At 40.3% G+C, this 17,482-nt stretch overlaps 1 protein-coding gene across 2 annotated transcripts in view; it reads left to right on the top strand.

The window, feature by feature from the left end:
* Positions 1-213: 213 nt before the first annotated feature.
* Positions 214-17,482, top strand: part of LOC119818531 (signal recognition particle 54 kDa protein) — a 67,420-nt gene continuing 50,151 nt past the window's right edge. The window contains exons 1-4 of one of the 2 annotated variants that reach the window (XM_038335997.1): positions 214-575; positions 9,708-9,817; positions 11,747-11,838; positions 12,824-12,908. In XM_038335997.1, coding sequence (XP_038191925.1) covers positions 9,740-9,817; positions 11,747-11,838; positions 12,824-12,908 — 255 coding nt within the window. In that variant the 5' untranslated portion in view covers positions 214-575; positions 9,708-9,739. The remainder of the gene's footprint in view (positions 576-9,707; positions 9,818-11,746; positions 11,839-12,823; positions 12,909-17,482) is intronic. The other variant, XM_038335993.2, reaches the window with a different exon arrangement.

Genomic DNA, 17,482 nt, shown 5'->3' with positions numbered 1-17,482 from the left:
GAGCCGCTAGGCCCCGCCCCTTCGGGGATTCCCGCCTCTGGCGGCTGCGGAAGCCCCGAGCTTCGCCCCCTCGCCGGGTCCTCCTGCACACTGTCGCCTAGCCGCTCTTTCTCCAGGTGGCTCTTCGAGTCCCGACTGTCCCCCGAGATAGCACCCGGAGAGAGCCGGCTTCGCCGCTAGCTGGCCGCCGCAGTGACGTACAGGAAGCATACTAAGGTCAAAGGTCAGCCCCAGCAAAGAACGCCCCTCAATCCTTCGCGTAGGCGGCCGCCGGAACGCGGCTTTGTGCCCCGGAAGCGGAAGTGTGTTTTCTCCACGAAGGGCTGGCCCACGCTGAGTGATGACGTCTCCTCATTGGGCGGAAGGTTCGGTGGCTGTCGTCGGTGTTCCAGCTGGTGGGAGTTGGCTTCACGGTGCTGGGCGCTGGGCCCCTACTGTCTGTAGCTGGGAAGTTGAGCTGCGGGGTCGTCCCTGTCCTTCTGCTTCCAGTGTTCCTGGGTGTCATTCTGTGGCGCGGGGCCTCGCCACGGACTCGCCGGCCCTGGGGGGCCACGGCTTTAGTGGTGCCTTTCGCGGTGAGTGTGGGGGTTTTCCTCGCTCTGCGCTGCTGAGAAAGTAGCCGGGGTAGCCGGACCCTTAGTTTGGGCGGGACGCTTCTGCGGGAGTTTTCCCTCGTCGCCGCAGGCTGCGATCGCCGAGGCGGAGGTGCCCCACCACTTTTATCTCTTGTCCTCCGTCCCAAGTTTTACTAAAGGATGCGCTGTTTACCCTTTGTCTTCAGATTTATCCGAGCCAAATAAGATGTAAACATTTGTAGTCTCAATGGCTTTCCTAAACTTAGATGAGGCTACTTGCTCAAAGCCTTCTGATGTGTATTGGATTTTGTTTTTCTTTTAGTTCTTAACATATTGTTCTTTCTGCACGTAGTAGATCTTGGCTAAATGAATAAGATAGTTCAGTGACAAAGAAAATATAGTGACGACTTTGTTTTTTATTAGTTTACAGTACTGATAATGCATTTGTTTTTTGAAACTTTTTCCCTTTATTTTGGTTTTTCGAGACAAGGTTTCTTTGTGTAACAACCCTGACTGTCCTGGAACTTGCGTTGTAGACCAGGCCGACTTTGAACTCACTGAGATCCATCTGTCTGTGCCACCACCTCTAAGTTTATATCGATTTTCTTGTTGCTAGTCTTCACTTAGTTGTTTGAACAAAATGTTTATGGAACTTTATTTTCTTTTTTTTAAGCTAATAAGGATAAAGTAATGAAGGACACAAGCCCCAACATAGAGATGCTAGGAGTACAGAGGAGGAAAAAGTCCGTAAATAATATGTGATAGTCTGACGAATAATGAGAAACTCTAGTTAGGCATGAAGAGGTATGGGGGATGAAAGTTAATTGCCCCTTAAGAGATTTGTCTGAACTACTTGCTGTTGAAATCAAGCATCCATTTCCTAACAGGCTTATGAGAATAGAAGAGGGTTAGGTAGCACATTTAGTACAATACCTAGGACATACCAGTAGTGTGCAAAAGAAGAGGGAGACGTTCCCTCAAACCTGTGCACCTCAACCTTTTGAAACTGAATAGTCTTTTCTGTCTTAATAAATAAAGAGTACTATACAAGGTATGCTCCTGTAACGTTCTGTGCCTGCCATGGTAGCTTTTTTTGCTTCTAAGGTTTTGTCAGTGTGCTTTTGGAGTAAAAACTTTTAGTCTCTTGGGATGCTTTTGTCTTGGTTGATCTGCTCTTACATTTGCCCCTTATTGTGAGAATGCATGCTCTTCATCGGTTCCCCTTGAGTGTTCTCACCTACATGTGTTGTGTTCATGCATTATTCCCATAGGGTATGCATTTTTTCCCTAGCCTTCAATTTGAGAGTTTTGCACTTTCTGTGGACTCAGTAGGCCCAAAGCAAGTTCACTGCTTCCATTTCCCATTTTCCACCAGGTTATGCACTATATATGTTGAAATGTATAGAAGCAGTGTGTTTTTTGTTGTGTAATGTGTATGTTCAGTTTTTTTTAAAGCCATGTGTCTGGCTGCTTTGTAGGCTGGGAAATAATTTGAGCACAGGAATTGGAGGCAAGCCTGGGCATCATTATCAGTACCCCACTCCTAAGATACAGAACAAAGCAGTGTAATAAAAGGAACACTTATCTAGACATTTTACTTAAGTTATAGGAGTTATGAATAACTAAGACCCTTGGATTTTTTTCCCCTGTATTGATCTTTCTAACTTTCACAGCAGCTTCCCTTTGCTCCCATTCATTGGTTAATGCCGTTGTTAGCCGCCTGGCTATTCAAACTGGAAACGCTGGAATAATTTTTGCCTTGTTCCTCTTCTTTTTACAAACGTTTGGTCAGTCAGTCCTGTAGGCTGTCTCGTGTATTTTTGTTGTTGTTCAGGAGCACTTTTATTTCTCTTGTAAGCTTTGGGATTATGGCTAGTACTTGGAGATACTCTGACTCTCGGGTTTTTCTCCATTGGATGTATTTGCTGTTGTTTCCAAAGATGTTTTAAATACAGGTACATATGTTTATGTGTGTACATACAGTTTTTGCTTTCCTTTTTGAGACTAGATCTTAATATGTTGCCTTGGCTGACCTTGGAGCCATGGTCTTAAGTGATCCTCCTGGTAAAATAAAATATACCTGTAATGTTCCTCTGCCTAAGATATTTTAAAAATTGAGGACAAGCTGGGGCTATTGTGGTGCATGACTTAATCTCAGCACTGAAGAGGCAGAGGCAGGCAGTTCTCTGAGTTCGAGACCAGCCTGGTCTATGGGGTGAGTTCCAGGACAGCCAGGGCTACAGAGAGAAACCCTGTCTTGAAAACAAAACAAGCAAAACGTTGAAGACAGTTTCATTCCTGTTTGACTTGAGGAATGCTGCTGAGGTAGAGTTTGCTAGAGCTGGCTGTACCTAATCAGAAGTTTAGATAAGACTGCTTCTCTGAAACATTTTATTATTTTTTCCTCTGATGTCCTTGTCCCTGGAGACTCTGACAGAGACTTTTATTTTGAGCTGATAGGCTTTGTATAAATGTAACTAATGTAACATTGCTTGTGCTTGTGCCTTCCTCCTCTTTTCCTTTTTTCCCCATCAGTGCTCTCTTCAGTTTCAAAAGCAACAACTATTTCCAAGGTTTTTTGTGTTTTGTTTTTGCAGTTTTTGTTTTCAGTTTTCCTTTTGACAATATTTTGTTCTTGTAGGTTTTTTTTCCCCTCTTTTCTTTTCCTTTCTTACCCGCCCTCCTTTTTCCCCCTTTTCCTTTTTCTTTTTTTCACAGGATCTTACTATGTAGCCCTGGCTGGCCTAGAACTTGCTATTTAGGTCGCCGAGGTCTTCTAGGAGTCTCCCTTCCAAAATAAAAGCTGTGCACTGCTACACTCACCCTTTTGTTTTTGATAGTTACTATTCTCGTTTATTGGGTGTGGTATGGGGAAGGGAGGGAGGTATATGTTTATGTGTTTGAGCACGTGTATATGTGTCTGCAGGTCTGAAGGAGAAACTAGAGGAGAATGTTGGATATCTGTTCCTCCTTGCCTAACTTCCACCTATCAGGGTCTTTTTTCTTTTTATTGTAAAATCTTTTTAAAGTTATTTTTTAATTTTTGAGATTATAATGTAATTTTTTAATTTCCCCCTTCCCTTTCCTCCCTAAAAACCCTCCTATATACCCTTGCTCACTTTAAAATTCATGTTTTTTTATTAACTGTTGTTACATTCATGTATGTATATGTATATATTCCTAAATACATAAATACACCCTTCTCAGTCTGTATATGACTTGTATGTAGGTTTTCAGGGCTGACCATTTGGTATCAGATAACCAGTTGGTGTGTTCGTCCATGAGGAAGGCTGTTTCTCCTGCTCTGAGCATTCCTTAGTTTCCTATAATTTCTGTGTAAAGTTAAAGCCAGCTGAGAGCTGTTGGTTACTGCAGGGTATGTGTGCCACTACTGCACCCTTGCTATATTGTTGTACCATACTGGTTGCTCTGCTTGATAACAGTCATAGCTGGGTAGGACCGCTGGTTGCTTCCCTCCTTTTGAAGCTTGCATGGCGCCCTCTGGTACCAAGAAAGTTAATCTTCAGGGAGGGAGATTTCTGCTCTGAGGTCTTTGGGCCCTGTGTCTGAACTATGTAGTGTTTTCATTAATAGGGACTTGCTTTCTGCTTCTGGAGCGGGGGAGCAACCAAGGGTGATAGCAATAGCCCTTCATGTTTTGGGAGTCTCTTGCACAACCCAAAAGAAGCCTTCTCATGCATGGTGTTGCATTTTTATTAGATGGTTTTTGGTTCTTGGAGGGAACATTGTTAGTCCAGATGAGAAAATTTCATTTAAACTATATATGTATATTCATATACAGACTTAATTATATTGTAGCTTTTTTGTTTTGTTTTTAGGTAGAGTGTTAATAGTATGACTTCCTTCAAACACTCTTATTTTGGTTGTTTTACCCTCCTGTGTAGCTCGAATTCTGATTGGTCTTAATAATAAAAACCTGGAGTCAGATATTGGGGGTGAAAGCTGAGACCAGAGAAACAGTGCAGCCAGCCTTTTACCTCTATCAAATCTTCAGACTGCACGTTCAGACCACATCTCAGTCTGCATCCTCTGACTACATCTGAGCTCCTGTCTCCTCCCGCCTTATATTCCTCTCTCCACCCAGCCATATCACTCCTGTCTCTACCTCCCTAAATTCTGGCATTAAAGGCATGTGAATCCCAAGTACTGGGATTAAAGGTGTGAGCCACCACCGCCTGGCTCTGTCTCTCTTTTAGACTGGATCAATTTCGTTTAGCCCTGGGTGGCTTTGAACTCTGAGAGATCTGCCTCTGGCTGGGATTAAAGGTGTGCGCCAGCCTGCCTGACCTCTGTGCCTTAGCTCTGCCCTCTGATCTTCAGGCAACTTTATTTGTTAGATTACATACAAAATATCACTACACTCCTGTCTGTCCTCTGTATTTATCCCCCTCCTCTACCTAATTAGAATCCTATCCTATTTTTCCTCTCTTCCCCTCTGATCACTTGTACCCTAATATACACCTCTCTACTCCTTCCCCACCCCAGCAGTGAGCCCTTTTCCCTTTCCTCGTTTCTGCAGTCACTTTAGGCTGTGTCTACTTTGTTTTTTGAGATATGGTCTCTTGCTGGCCTGGCACTGGCCAAGTAGGATAATCTGGCTGGAAGCCCCTGGTTCTGCCTGTTTCCACACCCCCAGCACTGAGATTGCATGTATGTGTAACCACAGCCTGGCTATTTTATATGGGTTCCTGGAATCAAATCCAGGTCATTGTGTATATAAGGCACTTCAGTGGCTGAGCTATCTCCCCAGATCCTTTAGACAACTTTAGTAAATCAAAATATTGTTGCTGGGCATAATTAAACAAAATCTCAATTACTCTTGATTCTTGACTATATTTTTACCAAGAGTTTTAAGATATGAAAAAGGTTTGGACTCAAGTCCTCATGATTGCGTAGCAAGCACTTTTCCACATGAGCTATCTCTCCCGCCAACTTCATAGGCTAATGCAAGAAAAAGTAGAGAATACTTCAGTTAGGCTAGGCATGATAATGCAACCTGTAATGCCAGCATTCAGAAGAGACCTAGGCAAAGGGTCAACCTGGGCTACAGAACAGGCTCTGTTTTAAAAGAGCAGGGTATTCCATCCCCCGGAACCCCATCCATCCTCTGGAGTTTTCCTCATATTTCCTTAATAAATCCATGCTTGCTCTGGAAATAAATACAATTTTAAATGATAATGAGGTGTCTGGGAAATGGCTCAGTGCCTAAGAGCATGTGCTAGGCAAGCTTGAGGATCCTAGTTTAAACCCCAGTACCCACATGAAAGCTGTGTGTGCCAGTACACCAGCACTGAGGGGGCTCAGAGCCAGCCAGCTAGCCAAAATGGTGGGCCTCAGGTTTAGTTAGAGCCCCAGTCCCAAACATCACATGTTCTCACTCATCTAAGGCCTACAGCTCCAGATCTTCAGATGAGCTGTAAACCACCAAGTGAGTGCTGGAAATCAAACCCAGAATGTCTGCAAGAGCTAGTGTTTTTAACCTGTGAGCCACCTCTCCAGCCCCTAGATTCTAACTTTTTAAAATGGAGGATGTTCTTTTTATGATGTCACCTTATGTTCATTGTGGTGGCACAGATAGGACTATGTCACTACTGATAGCAGTGATGAAAGGTGACAAGTAGAAGCATCCCACTTCTTCCATGAATTGACTCAGTTTATTGGATATGGGATAAGAAATAAACCTTTAATCTTTTCCATGAAGTAGTTACTCTTTGAGGTTAAACAACCATGTAACTTAAAAAAACAACAAAAGAACCTTTGCTCAAGGTAAGTAAAACTTTTCTCATTTTCATCATGTCAGCAATAATTTAAAATTTTAATTTAAATTTTTAATTTTTTTTTTTTTGTTTTTTTCGAGACAGGGTTTCTCTGTAGCTTTGGAGCCTGTCCTGGAACTAGCTCTTGTAGACCAGGCTGGTCTCGAACTCACAGAGATCCGCCTGCCTCTGCCTCCCGAGTGCTGGGATTAAAGGCATGCGCCACCACCACCCGGCTTTAAATTTTTAATTTTTTTAAGACAGGGTTTCACTGTATCACCCTGGCTGACCTCCAACTCAGAGATCTGTCTACCTCTGTCTCTTCTGCTGGACCACCACAGCCAGCTTTAGTTTTTATTTATTTATTTATTTATTTTGGTTTTTCAAAACAGGGTTTCTCTGTGGCTTTGGTGCCTGTCCTGGACACCAAAGTGCTTGTAGACCAGGCTGACCTCGAACTCACAGAGATCCTCTGCCTCTGCCTCCCGAGTGCTGGGATTAAAGGTGTCTACCACCACTCCTGGAAATAGTAATTATTTTTAATTTTTAAATTACTTAATTTTGCTTGAGTTTGAATGTAATGTTTTCTAATTAGCCCTAGATATTTCCTTTCTGTAATAGATCCTGAATTCATCTTCTTTTCCTGTATGTTTAACTCACCTAATTTCAGTCTCTTAAATCTCCCTCTGGCAGATACATTAGCTCTTTTCTTACTGTTTTCCTTTTGAATTAACCTTTTTATTTCATTTTTTATGTTTGTGGAGTTTTTTGCCTACATGTATGTCTGTGTACCACATGCATACCTGGTGGTGGAAGAGGAGACCAGAAGATTCCCTAGCACTGGAGTTACAGGCAGTTGTGAGCTGTGTTGTCAGCTGCCATGTGGGTGCTGGGAATTGAACCTGGAATAGTTCTTATCTTCAGCCCCTTATTTTTTTAAAGGATTTATGTTTATTATTTATGTGTATGAATCTGTATAAATGTTTGCCATTTGTGTGAGTACAGGTGTGTGGGAGTCACAAGAGGGCACCTGACTTCCTTGGAACTGACTTTAGGTGTGAACGGGGGAGGGGGGAATCAAGTTCTCCAGAAGAGCAAAAAGTTTTAACTGCTGAACCATCTCTCCAGTCCATTTTTCTTTTCTCTCTTTTCCTCCATCCCTCTTCCCTCCCCTTCCCTCTTCTCTCTCTCTCTGTCTCTTTCTCTTTTTGATATTGGGTCTTTCTAGCTAGCTCTGCCTTCCTGAAACTCTATACATAGACAGACTGGCCTTGAACTCACAGAGCCTTTACCTCTTGAGTGCTGGGATTAAAGACACGCACCACTATGCCCAGGTTTTTTTTTTTTTTGTCTTATTTTTAGTTTCTTGTATACTCTGCCAAATGGAATCAAGTCTAGACATCTCAAAAAGAGTGCCAAAATAATTATTTTAAACAGTTATCTTTTGGCCAATATTGTTTAAAGACTGTTTTCAAAGCCTTTAAAAACTGTATAGCCTTGTCACCACCCCCTATGGCTATCCCATGTTTGTATTTCTGCTTTTTCCATTTCACAGTTATCAAATTCCCTTTTGCCAGCTTTCCTGCCTATTTAGCCTGCCCATATTCAGGAACTGTAGGAATTAGCTCAGACAAACTACGGAGGCTGACAAGTCTAAAGTTCGGCAAGTTGAAGCCAGTGCTGTAGTTGCAGTCCAGAGACTAGCAACAAAGACAGGCTGCAGACCATAGATGCAGGAACTGGGTTCTACTTCGTAGTCAGGAAGAGGAATTTGTTTTGGCATTTATTCTGCTGTTCATTCATGGACCTTGCCTCACTAGCTAGTAACTAAAGCGTGTTTGGGGCTGGCAGTATTTACTTACTTCTGTGAGTCTATCATCCCTACTTGAAGCAGTCTGTATACTTTTATATCTATCTGTATTCTTTTATAAAACTATACCTTTAGCTGGGTGGTGGTGGCGCACGCCTTTAATCCCAGCACTTGGGAGGCAGAGGCAGGCGGATCTCTGTGAGTTCGAGACCAGCCTGGTCTACAAGAGCTAGTTCCAGGACAGGCTCTAAAAAAGCTGCAGAGAAACCCTGTCTCGAAAAACCAAAAAAAAAGAAAAAAAGAAAAAACTATACCTTTATTCTGTTTTTGTTGTAGAGTTTCTCATGAAACTCAGTCTGCCCTCCAGCTCTTCACTGTTCCTCCTGCTCCCATGTTTTCAAGTGCTAGGATTTCAGAAGTGTACCCCATGCCTGGCTTAAGGGAAAGGAATTTTGAGGTTACTGTATTTTGGAGTTAAGAACTCAGGAAATCAGCTGGACAGTGGTGGCACACATCTTTAATCCTAGCACTTGGGAGCTAGAGGCCAGCCTGGTCTACAGAGCGAGTTCCAGGACAGCCAGAGTTACACAGAGAAACCCTGTCTCAGGGAAAAAAGAAATCAGGAAATCACTTTAGAATGGGAAGAGTAATTATTTCCTTGGTGGTTAGAAGTATTAAAATGAAGTAATGTGATTTTTTATTTTTGAGATGGGTCTTATTACATAGCCTCAGCTGGTCTGGAACTCTGTAGAACTGACTGGCTTCTAACTCAGAGGATTACATCTGAGTCCCAAGTGCTGGGATTAAAGGAACAATTTAGCAGGTGACTGTCAGTGTAGTTAATGACTCAGCGGTTGATTTGTTTGGGGCTAGAAGAGTTAAGCGATTTATGAATTAAGGTTAAGTTTTCCTTTTGTTTTTTCTTTTCTACCTAAAAGTGACATTCAAAATAGCTCGGAGTCCTTGAGGTGGAAATTAAGCACCATTTCTGGAGAGTTTGCTTCTCCTGTTATTTACAGTGGGCATGGTGTAGCATTCAGTTACTCATACTCATGAGCATGTACCAAAAGAGAACACAGTTATTAAAGATCATATTGTTATTGCCTCAGCAGATGTTATTTAACATTTTATCTTTTATTTATTTTATTTTGTTTTTTTGAGACAGGGTTTCTCTGTAGCTTTGGAGCCTGTCCTGGAACTAGCTCTTGTAGACCAGGCTGGCCTTGAACTCACAGAGATCATCCTGCCTCTCTTCCAAGTGCTGGGATTAAAGGTGTGCGCCACCACAGCTTGGCTTATTTGACATTTTAAATCTGACAATTTATGTATAAGATTCTCTAAATATTTAAATGTAAGGCATCATAATTAAGTAGACATTTTATCTCTTGGATATGCATGTATTAAAGTTGCAGGTTGAGGTTATAGAAGCCTATAAATAACAGTATTTAAACTTTTGAGTACTTTAATTTGAATTTAAGTATTCTTTTTCTTCAGTTAGGACTTAATGTGAAATGGTTTTCAATTTATGTTTTCTTTCCTTTCTAGAGTTCTCTTAAGTACATCTTAAAACCTTCAAGATGGTTCTAGCAGATCTTGGAAGAAAAATAACATCAGCATTACGCTCATTGAGCAATGCCACCATTATCAATGAAGAGGTATTAAAATACAGTGTAATACATTTGTGTGCATTGTTACTAGGATGGGAGAGCCGGACTAAATAATGATCTTTAGAGTTGTGATTTAATTTGACGTAGATTTAATACTGTAAATATAACAGTAAGAAGTGCCTTTCATTGAAAAATAATTTACCCTGGTATTTCACACACACACACACACTCCTGCCCCGAAACAGGGTGTCTCCCTGTCACAGTCCTGGCTGTCTTGGAACTAGCTCTTGTAGACCAGGCTGGCCTTGACCTCAGAGATCCACCTAACTCTGCCTCCCATTGAAGTTGTGCTCCACCACCAACCCGGCTTCATTTTTTTTTTTAAACTTAAATTTTTTATTTTAACTATGTGTATGTCTGTATGAGGTTATGTGCGCACAGTGCAGGTGTGCAGGGAAAGTTTGAGTATCGGAGCTTGAGGGCTAGGACTCAGACTGGGGTCTTCTAGAAGAGCAGCAGGTGCTCTCAGCCACTGAGCCCTCTCTCCTGCCATTGCTTCACCTTAATAGTCAGAACTTAAATCACAGCTTAAATTGTTGCTTAGTCTTATAACCCACACTAACTAAAACAACAGCTTTTTGAGCAATATTTAATGTTCTATAGCCTTTATTATTCTGGTAGAGAAACAGGACTGAGAAAGATGACAAATCTTACATTTGGTGTTCAGAAAGTTGAGACAGAGGATCTCAGATTATGAGTTCAAGATAACTTATTATTCACACAACATTCTGTTTTCATGTAGGCCTGCACACCAGAAGGGGGCACCTGATCTAATTATAGATAGCTGTGAGCCGCCATGTGGTTCCTGGGAATTGAACTCAGGACCTCTGGAGGAATAGCCAGTGCTCTTAACCGCTGAGCCATCTCTCCAGTCCCAAGACTTTTTTTTTAAAACATTCCCATCTTTCCACACACTTCCCCCCCCCAAAAAATAGAGACAAAGGAAGCCAGGTATGATGACACATGCCTCTAGTCCCAATACTTAGAAAGTAGAGGTAAGAGGATAGAGAAGTTCAAGGCCAGCCATGGCTACATAGTGAGACACTGTCTCAAAGGGCTGGGGGACTGGTAGGTCAATGTGTAAAGTACTTGGTGGAAGTGGAACAACCATTTCTGAGTTGACAGGTTTTCTAGCCTTGGTGTTCCACTAGCAAATTAGCCAAACCATCTCTCTGGTGAACAATCAGTTCTAGACAGTTCTCCTTGATGAGGGCTCGGGAATCCTCACAGGTCTCTGGAGGGTGCACAAAGGACAATTCTATGCCTTAATTTACAGGCATTTTGCTGGCACAAAGGTCAAGCAGTGAGCAAATCAAGACAGAAATTCTTCCTCTTAAGCAGCTTCTTTTCTACTGTGCATGTTCCTGTTTGAGTGAGCAGCTGAAGCTTTATCTTTTCTTACAGTGCTTATAGTTCATGACCTTCTAATCACAGTGCCTGCATCTCCACACTCTTGTGATAGGGAATTTTCAGTGGAAAATAGACCCCTTTTCTACTTTATTTCTCTTATGTAGGAATTAAAAGGCTAGGAGTTGCCTTCTGTTTTCCATACTGCTCCAATTAGAAAAAGCATAAGCTGCAAATATAGGTATCAAAATTCTGCAGTGATTTAGGAAACACTGTGGGCAATATCTGTTGTTCCTTTGGTATTGTTTTTATTATTAATGCTTTAATAAAAACAAAATTGTGATGATTAATACTTGGTTATTAATACCTGTGCAAAACTAAATGCCGTGCCTTATTTTGATAGAATGACTAGATATTTAATAACAATTTTTCTCCAAAGGTAATAGAAAACCTTATTTCTCCTCCAGTAGTATTGCCATATTTTTATTAACTAGCACATGATATGTGATCAGCTGTTTTTATGTTGCTGGAGTAAAACATTAAGCATATTTCAATTTTATTTATTTTCAGGTATTAAATGCTATGCTAAAAGAAGTATGTACAGCATTATTGGAAGCGGATGTTAATATTAAACTAGTGAAGCAATTAAGAGAAAATGTTAAGTAAGTTGAATTAATTGTGTAAAAACAGTAAAAACTAAGTTTGGTTTACTGGGATTGAGGAGGTAATTAGGAAAGTTTGCTTTATTATGAAATACTTCTGTATGGCACTGGAACGATCCGTGTCCAAAAACTGCCTGTGGAGATGGTTCATGCTTGGGAGACTAAGACAAAAGAAGTTCCATGAGTTCAAGGCTAGCCTTAGTTATATAGTGAGTCTCAGGTCAGCCTTGATTGGAAGATTTAGATGGAGGGAAGAGAAAGATTGTATATCTCCATAATGATGGTGAACATGCCAAGGATAACTTCATTGCATTGCAGATTTTCTTCTATCGTCTTTATTTGGGTGGGTTCAGTCATTTATTATGGTTAGGATATGATTTTATTGTAAGAGCTTTTTAACAGTTCTGTTTCTTCATGCAATTATGGTAAGATTGAATGAGTCAGCCTTCTTCGTGAGTGAAGAATTATATTCTCCTTTGTCCTCCATTTTGGTTTCTCTGTTCCTGTTTGAAGGAGTACTCTGCAGTCTTTGTTACTATATCCATGGGAGGAGGCATACGAACCATATAGGCCCTCTATTAATTTCTTGAATCCTAATCCTAGCATTCCTTCTTTCTAAACTGATAGTTTGGGAGAAGATACAGAACTATTAGCATTTAAGAATTTAGAACTAGAAAGTCAGTATGAATCTCTGTATAAATTTACAAGCTTTAAGAAAAATAAAATTAATATTTTGTAGTTATATCCAGAGAAATTAGTATTTATGCATTGAACTGAAAGCCTTTAAAACTAACCAAAGTTTTACATCTAGTATTTTATGGTACAGTCTTTGTAGTATAATCTTATGACTCTATAATAATTATATGAATGTTAATTAGACAATTAATTTGAATGATAGAATACATTTATATTCTATGGGATAGAAATACTTTCAGATTATCTTAACTGACTTTTCTTCTTCTTACCCCAATTGTCACTTATGAAGGTCTGCAATTGATCTTGAAGAGATGGCATCTGGTCTGAACAAAAGAAAAATGATTCAGCATGCTGTATTTAAAGAACTTGTAAAGGTAAAAATGTTTGAAAATTATGAGACTATCAACTCAATGAATAAAATTTTATAGGATTTAAATGAGCACGGCTTTTGAGTCCCTTCTAACATATCTTACGAACAGTTCATCTGTATTGAAATATAAATTTGAACCGGCGGGGCTGGGGAGATGGCTCAGAGGTTAAGAGCACTGACTGCTCTTCTAGAGGTCCTGAGTTCAATTCCCAGCAACCACATGGTGGCTCACAACCATCTGTAATGAGATCTGGTGCCCTCTTCTGGCATGCAAGCATACAGGGAAGGAATGTTGTATACATAATAAATAATAAATCTTTAAAAAAATAAAAAAATAAAAATAAATTTGAACCGGCAAGATGCTTTTCTGTTAAAGGTGTTTCCTGCTAAGACTAACAGCCTGAATTTGATCCTGGAAGCTGTGTGGTGGAAGGAGAGAACCAACCCCTCTAGTTGTTCCCTGACTTTCACATGTGTGTCATGAGACACGAGCACAGACAGACACACATGAACACAGGGAAAACAATGTTAGAAGAAAAATAAATGGGAGCGCTTTTTAACTTTTCTGAAAATGGGCTATTTTAGAAAATATTTGTGTGTGAGCCTGGCAAGATAGCTCAGCAGTTAAGAGCACTTGTGCTTTTTCAGAGAACCTGGGTTCAATTTTTGCCATCCACATGGTTCATAACTCCAGGGGATCTAATGCTCTCCTCTGGCCACCACAGGCACCACATGGTACGTACATACATGCTGGCAAAACACACATAAAATGAATAATATAAAAAATTAATAGCAAGAGCCAGGAGGTGGTGGTGCACATCTTTAATCTCAGCCTTGAAAGGCAGAGGTAGGCGGATCTCTGAGGTTGTGGCCAACCTAATCTATAGACGTAAGTTCCCAAATAGCCAAAGCTATGCAGAGATACCCTGTTTTGAAAAAAACAAAACAAAAAATTAATAAAAAGCAAAACAGATAAAAATTGTTTGAAAAAAATGTTTTTGTACAAATGTGTGTGTTTGTGGATATGTGATTTCTAGTGCCTGCTGGTGTCACGGGCTTTGGATTTCCTTGGAGCTGGAGTTACAAGTGGTTGTGAGTTACCTAATGTAGTTGCTGGGAAATGAATTTGAGTCCTTTGTAAGAATTATGCTCAACTCTGGAGCATCAAGAACTAAATTTGGGAAGCATTTGTTGTAGCTTTTTTATTCTAGGTAGTATGGCAGGTGGACAGCAGAGATCACACTGGTTCTTATCTCAGAGAAGCTTATGGCCTAAAGTTAAAACTGTTAACTGTTTCACAGTAATACTAAAGCATTATTTACTCTAGTGTGACCTGCTGGGGATTGAATTTAGGAACTCGCACATGTTAAACACATGCTGTGTCATTGAGCAGTGCCTCAGCTTCTGCTCTTTGCCTTTTTATACAGCCTAACTGTTGTTTTAAACAAAATCTCAGTTGTTTGATTTAACCAGTAAAGACTTTGGAGCTAGATGCTGGAGTATAAGCCTGCTAGCTCAGAGAGGCAGAGATAGTGCCCAGCTTACGTTCTTCAGCCAACTTTCCAGAAACCACCTCTTTTTTCCTGCAGCATCTCAAGCTGCTTGTTCCTCCCTTCTACTTTCTGTGTGTCTCTTGCTCCTTAGTCCTCCTGACCCCCCCTCACCCCCAATTCGCTGTGGTTTTCTTCTTAACAATTCTGTGTTCACTTGTCTACTGGTTGCTTGCTCCGCCTCTTCACCTATGGTCGACTTTATTTAATCCTGTTTACAATATTCAAGCAGAAAGCTCTTAGATTAAAGGTGTGTGCTAGAGCTGAGCCATGCCACAATTAGAAACAGGTTTTCCAGTAAATAACACAATCTTGGGGTTCATGGTATGATTGGATATTCTGCAACATGATAGCTTGCTGTTGTGAATAAAGACAGTAACACCAGCTAATCATGGTGGCACATGCCCTTAGTCCCATTGCTTCCTCCCTAGATCTGTTGAGCAGAGGAACCCTGCTCTACATTTTCTTCCATTCTTAGACATCGTGTCAGATTGCTAAGCTGTCTATTTTACTGAACAAGTTTTAAATAAAACAGGAAGGCAGAGGCAGGTGAATCTCTATGAATTTGAGTCCAGTCAGGCCACATATTGAGGCTGTCACAAACAATAAACAAAAAGACAGTAATACCAGCCAAACTGTATTATTAGTGACTGTACACTTTACCAGTAAGCACTTAAAATGCCAGCTTTCACTTAATGAAATCCTTCCAAAGCAGTAGATATTAATTGTGCTAAATTGTGACTATTGACTATGTGTATATCTATTTATGGTGCTGTGGATGAAGTGGGAAGTGCATGTAAAGTTCGGTGCTGTACTCTTAAATCCTCTTAAAGCTCAGCTCAGTTGCAAACTAAAGTTCTGCTTTCATAGAGCACCGTTTTGTGTGAATGAGAAATAGGTATATAATCTGGTTATTCTGACGTTTGGCAGAATTATTTCCCAAAGTGAAATGAACTTGTCACTTTAAGGAAAATAAATTTTCCTTAAAATTTAAAATTTCCAGCTGACAATATTGCAGCTGGTGATAAAATTCAAAATGAAATTATCTGTGAAAGTATATGAACTAGGGGACCCTACTTTGAATCTCTAACACCATACCAAAAAAAAAAAAAAAAATAGAAGCTGTAACTCTAACATGAATTTGAAAGAATCCTGATGGATTTTTTTTCCTGGTGAAATTAGTACTGATTTTTTTATTCTTTATTTTTTTATCTTTTTTAAGTATTTCATTTATTTATTATGTATATAGTGTTCTGCCTGCATGTATGCCTGCAGGTCAGAAGAGGATACCAGATCTCATATAGATGGCCGTGACCCACCATGTGGTTGTTGGGAATTGAACTCAAGACCTCAGGAAGAACAGCCAGTGCTCTTAGCCACTGAGCCATCTCTCAGCACCTCCCCTGCCCCCACCCCCTTTTGTTGAGACAGAGTTTCTTGTGTAACAGCCCTGTCTGTCACGGAACCCCCTCTGTAGACCAGGCTGGCCTTGAACTCACAGAGATCTGCCTGCCTCTACCTCCCAAGTACTGGGATTAAAGGCATGTGCCATTACCACCCAGCAGAAAAGTCAAGATTTTTAATGTTTGATTCACTTCATTACTGAATAATAATGTGAGATTTACATAACTCAATAAACTAGTGTTTAAAGTGACAAAAGGCATGGTGTTACAGAATCATGCACTAGGATGGGTAATATTTATGCTAAGTAGGTAGTCAGTTCCAGTACAGCAGACCTGAGGTTTATACAGCTTCAGATTGCACATTGCAGCTACCCTTACAAATGAGGTGTTAAAGGAATTTTCATACTAGAAGGTTGGAGACTCGTTTCAGAGTGTAGGAGGAGGGAAAGATAGATTTTTAAACTGTCCAGTAATAATAGACAGTTGAGTTATTTTGCCATGAGGTATATAGAATAGAGGTGAATGCAGGGCAGCCTTCTATACTGAAAAGATATAGGAGAAAGGGAAGTGGATTTGTTTTAAGTCAGATTTTGCCCATTTTAGAAATTTTCCAAAGTTGTTAACATGTTTGGAAAAGGGATAAGAGTGTTTTGATTTGTTTTCCCTTCTCTTCACCAGTCTTCCCTGAAACTCATGTATGATACCTTGATGGTGTTGTCTAGATGAGCGTGCAGACCTCCTCAAGGGGTTTAGATATCCTGAACCACGTAGTCTCTATGGCAGCTCTTCAACTCTGCTTTTGGAATGCAAAGGTAGTAAATGAATGGCCATAGCTGTCTTCCACTAAAGGTTTATTTACACCAGGGTTGGCAGTTCACCCTGTAATCCTAGCACTGAGACGCTGTAGCAGGAGTTCTAAGGCACCCTGGGTTACGTAGTGAGTTTCAAATCAGTCTAGGTTACAGAATGAGAGCTCATCTAAGACAAATAATAATGGTAATGATGGTTTATTTTGTAAACATCTGGTTGAGATTATTAACAGTGATTATGTAGTTATCATGCAAATAACTATTTCAGGCTTCCAATGTACTTAAATTTGAATTGTTTTTGAACAAATGTTTAGAATGCCTTACACTTAGAAAGCATAGTAGCACATGTCTATAACAATAATAATAATAATAATAATGACATAATAAATCAGGGACTTCAAGAGATAGGAGGAGGAGGAGGAGGAGGAGGACCAGAAATTTTTGTCTAGCCTCAGCTACCTAGTGAATTCAAGACCAAGCTAGGTAACATGAGACTCTCAAAAATGAAACAGAAGATAAGCCTTGTATTTGTATGGGAACTGTTCTTGTGTGACTTTCTTACTAACCCATTGTTGTAAAATTCTATTTTTCTCCCTTGCTTTCTTTAGATCTTTTGGCATTGGAAAATTTAATATTTGAATTAGAAGGTATCTTCATGTGCCATTTATTATTTTGCTTCTTATACACGTTTATCAAATTGAAGATGATTACCAATATGGAAGCCTCTAGACACATGGTTATTGAGCATTTGTAATGTGTCTAGACTAAATTATAAAGTTATTTGACAAAAAATACATACTAAGAGGGAGATGGTGA

Source organism: Arvicola amphibius, chromosome 7, assembly GCF_903992535.2.
Source record: "Arvicola amphibius chromosome 7, mArvAmp1.2, whole genome shotgun sequence".
In the NCBI taxonomy this organism is placed as follows: Eukaryota; Metazoa; Chordata; class Mammalia; order Rodentia; family Cricetidae; genus Arvicola; species Arvicola amphibius.
The sequence above is the reverse complement of the archived record's forward strand: the minus strand, read 5'-3'. Positions and strand labels throughout refer to the sequence as shown.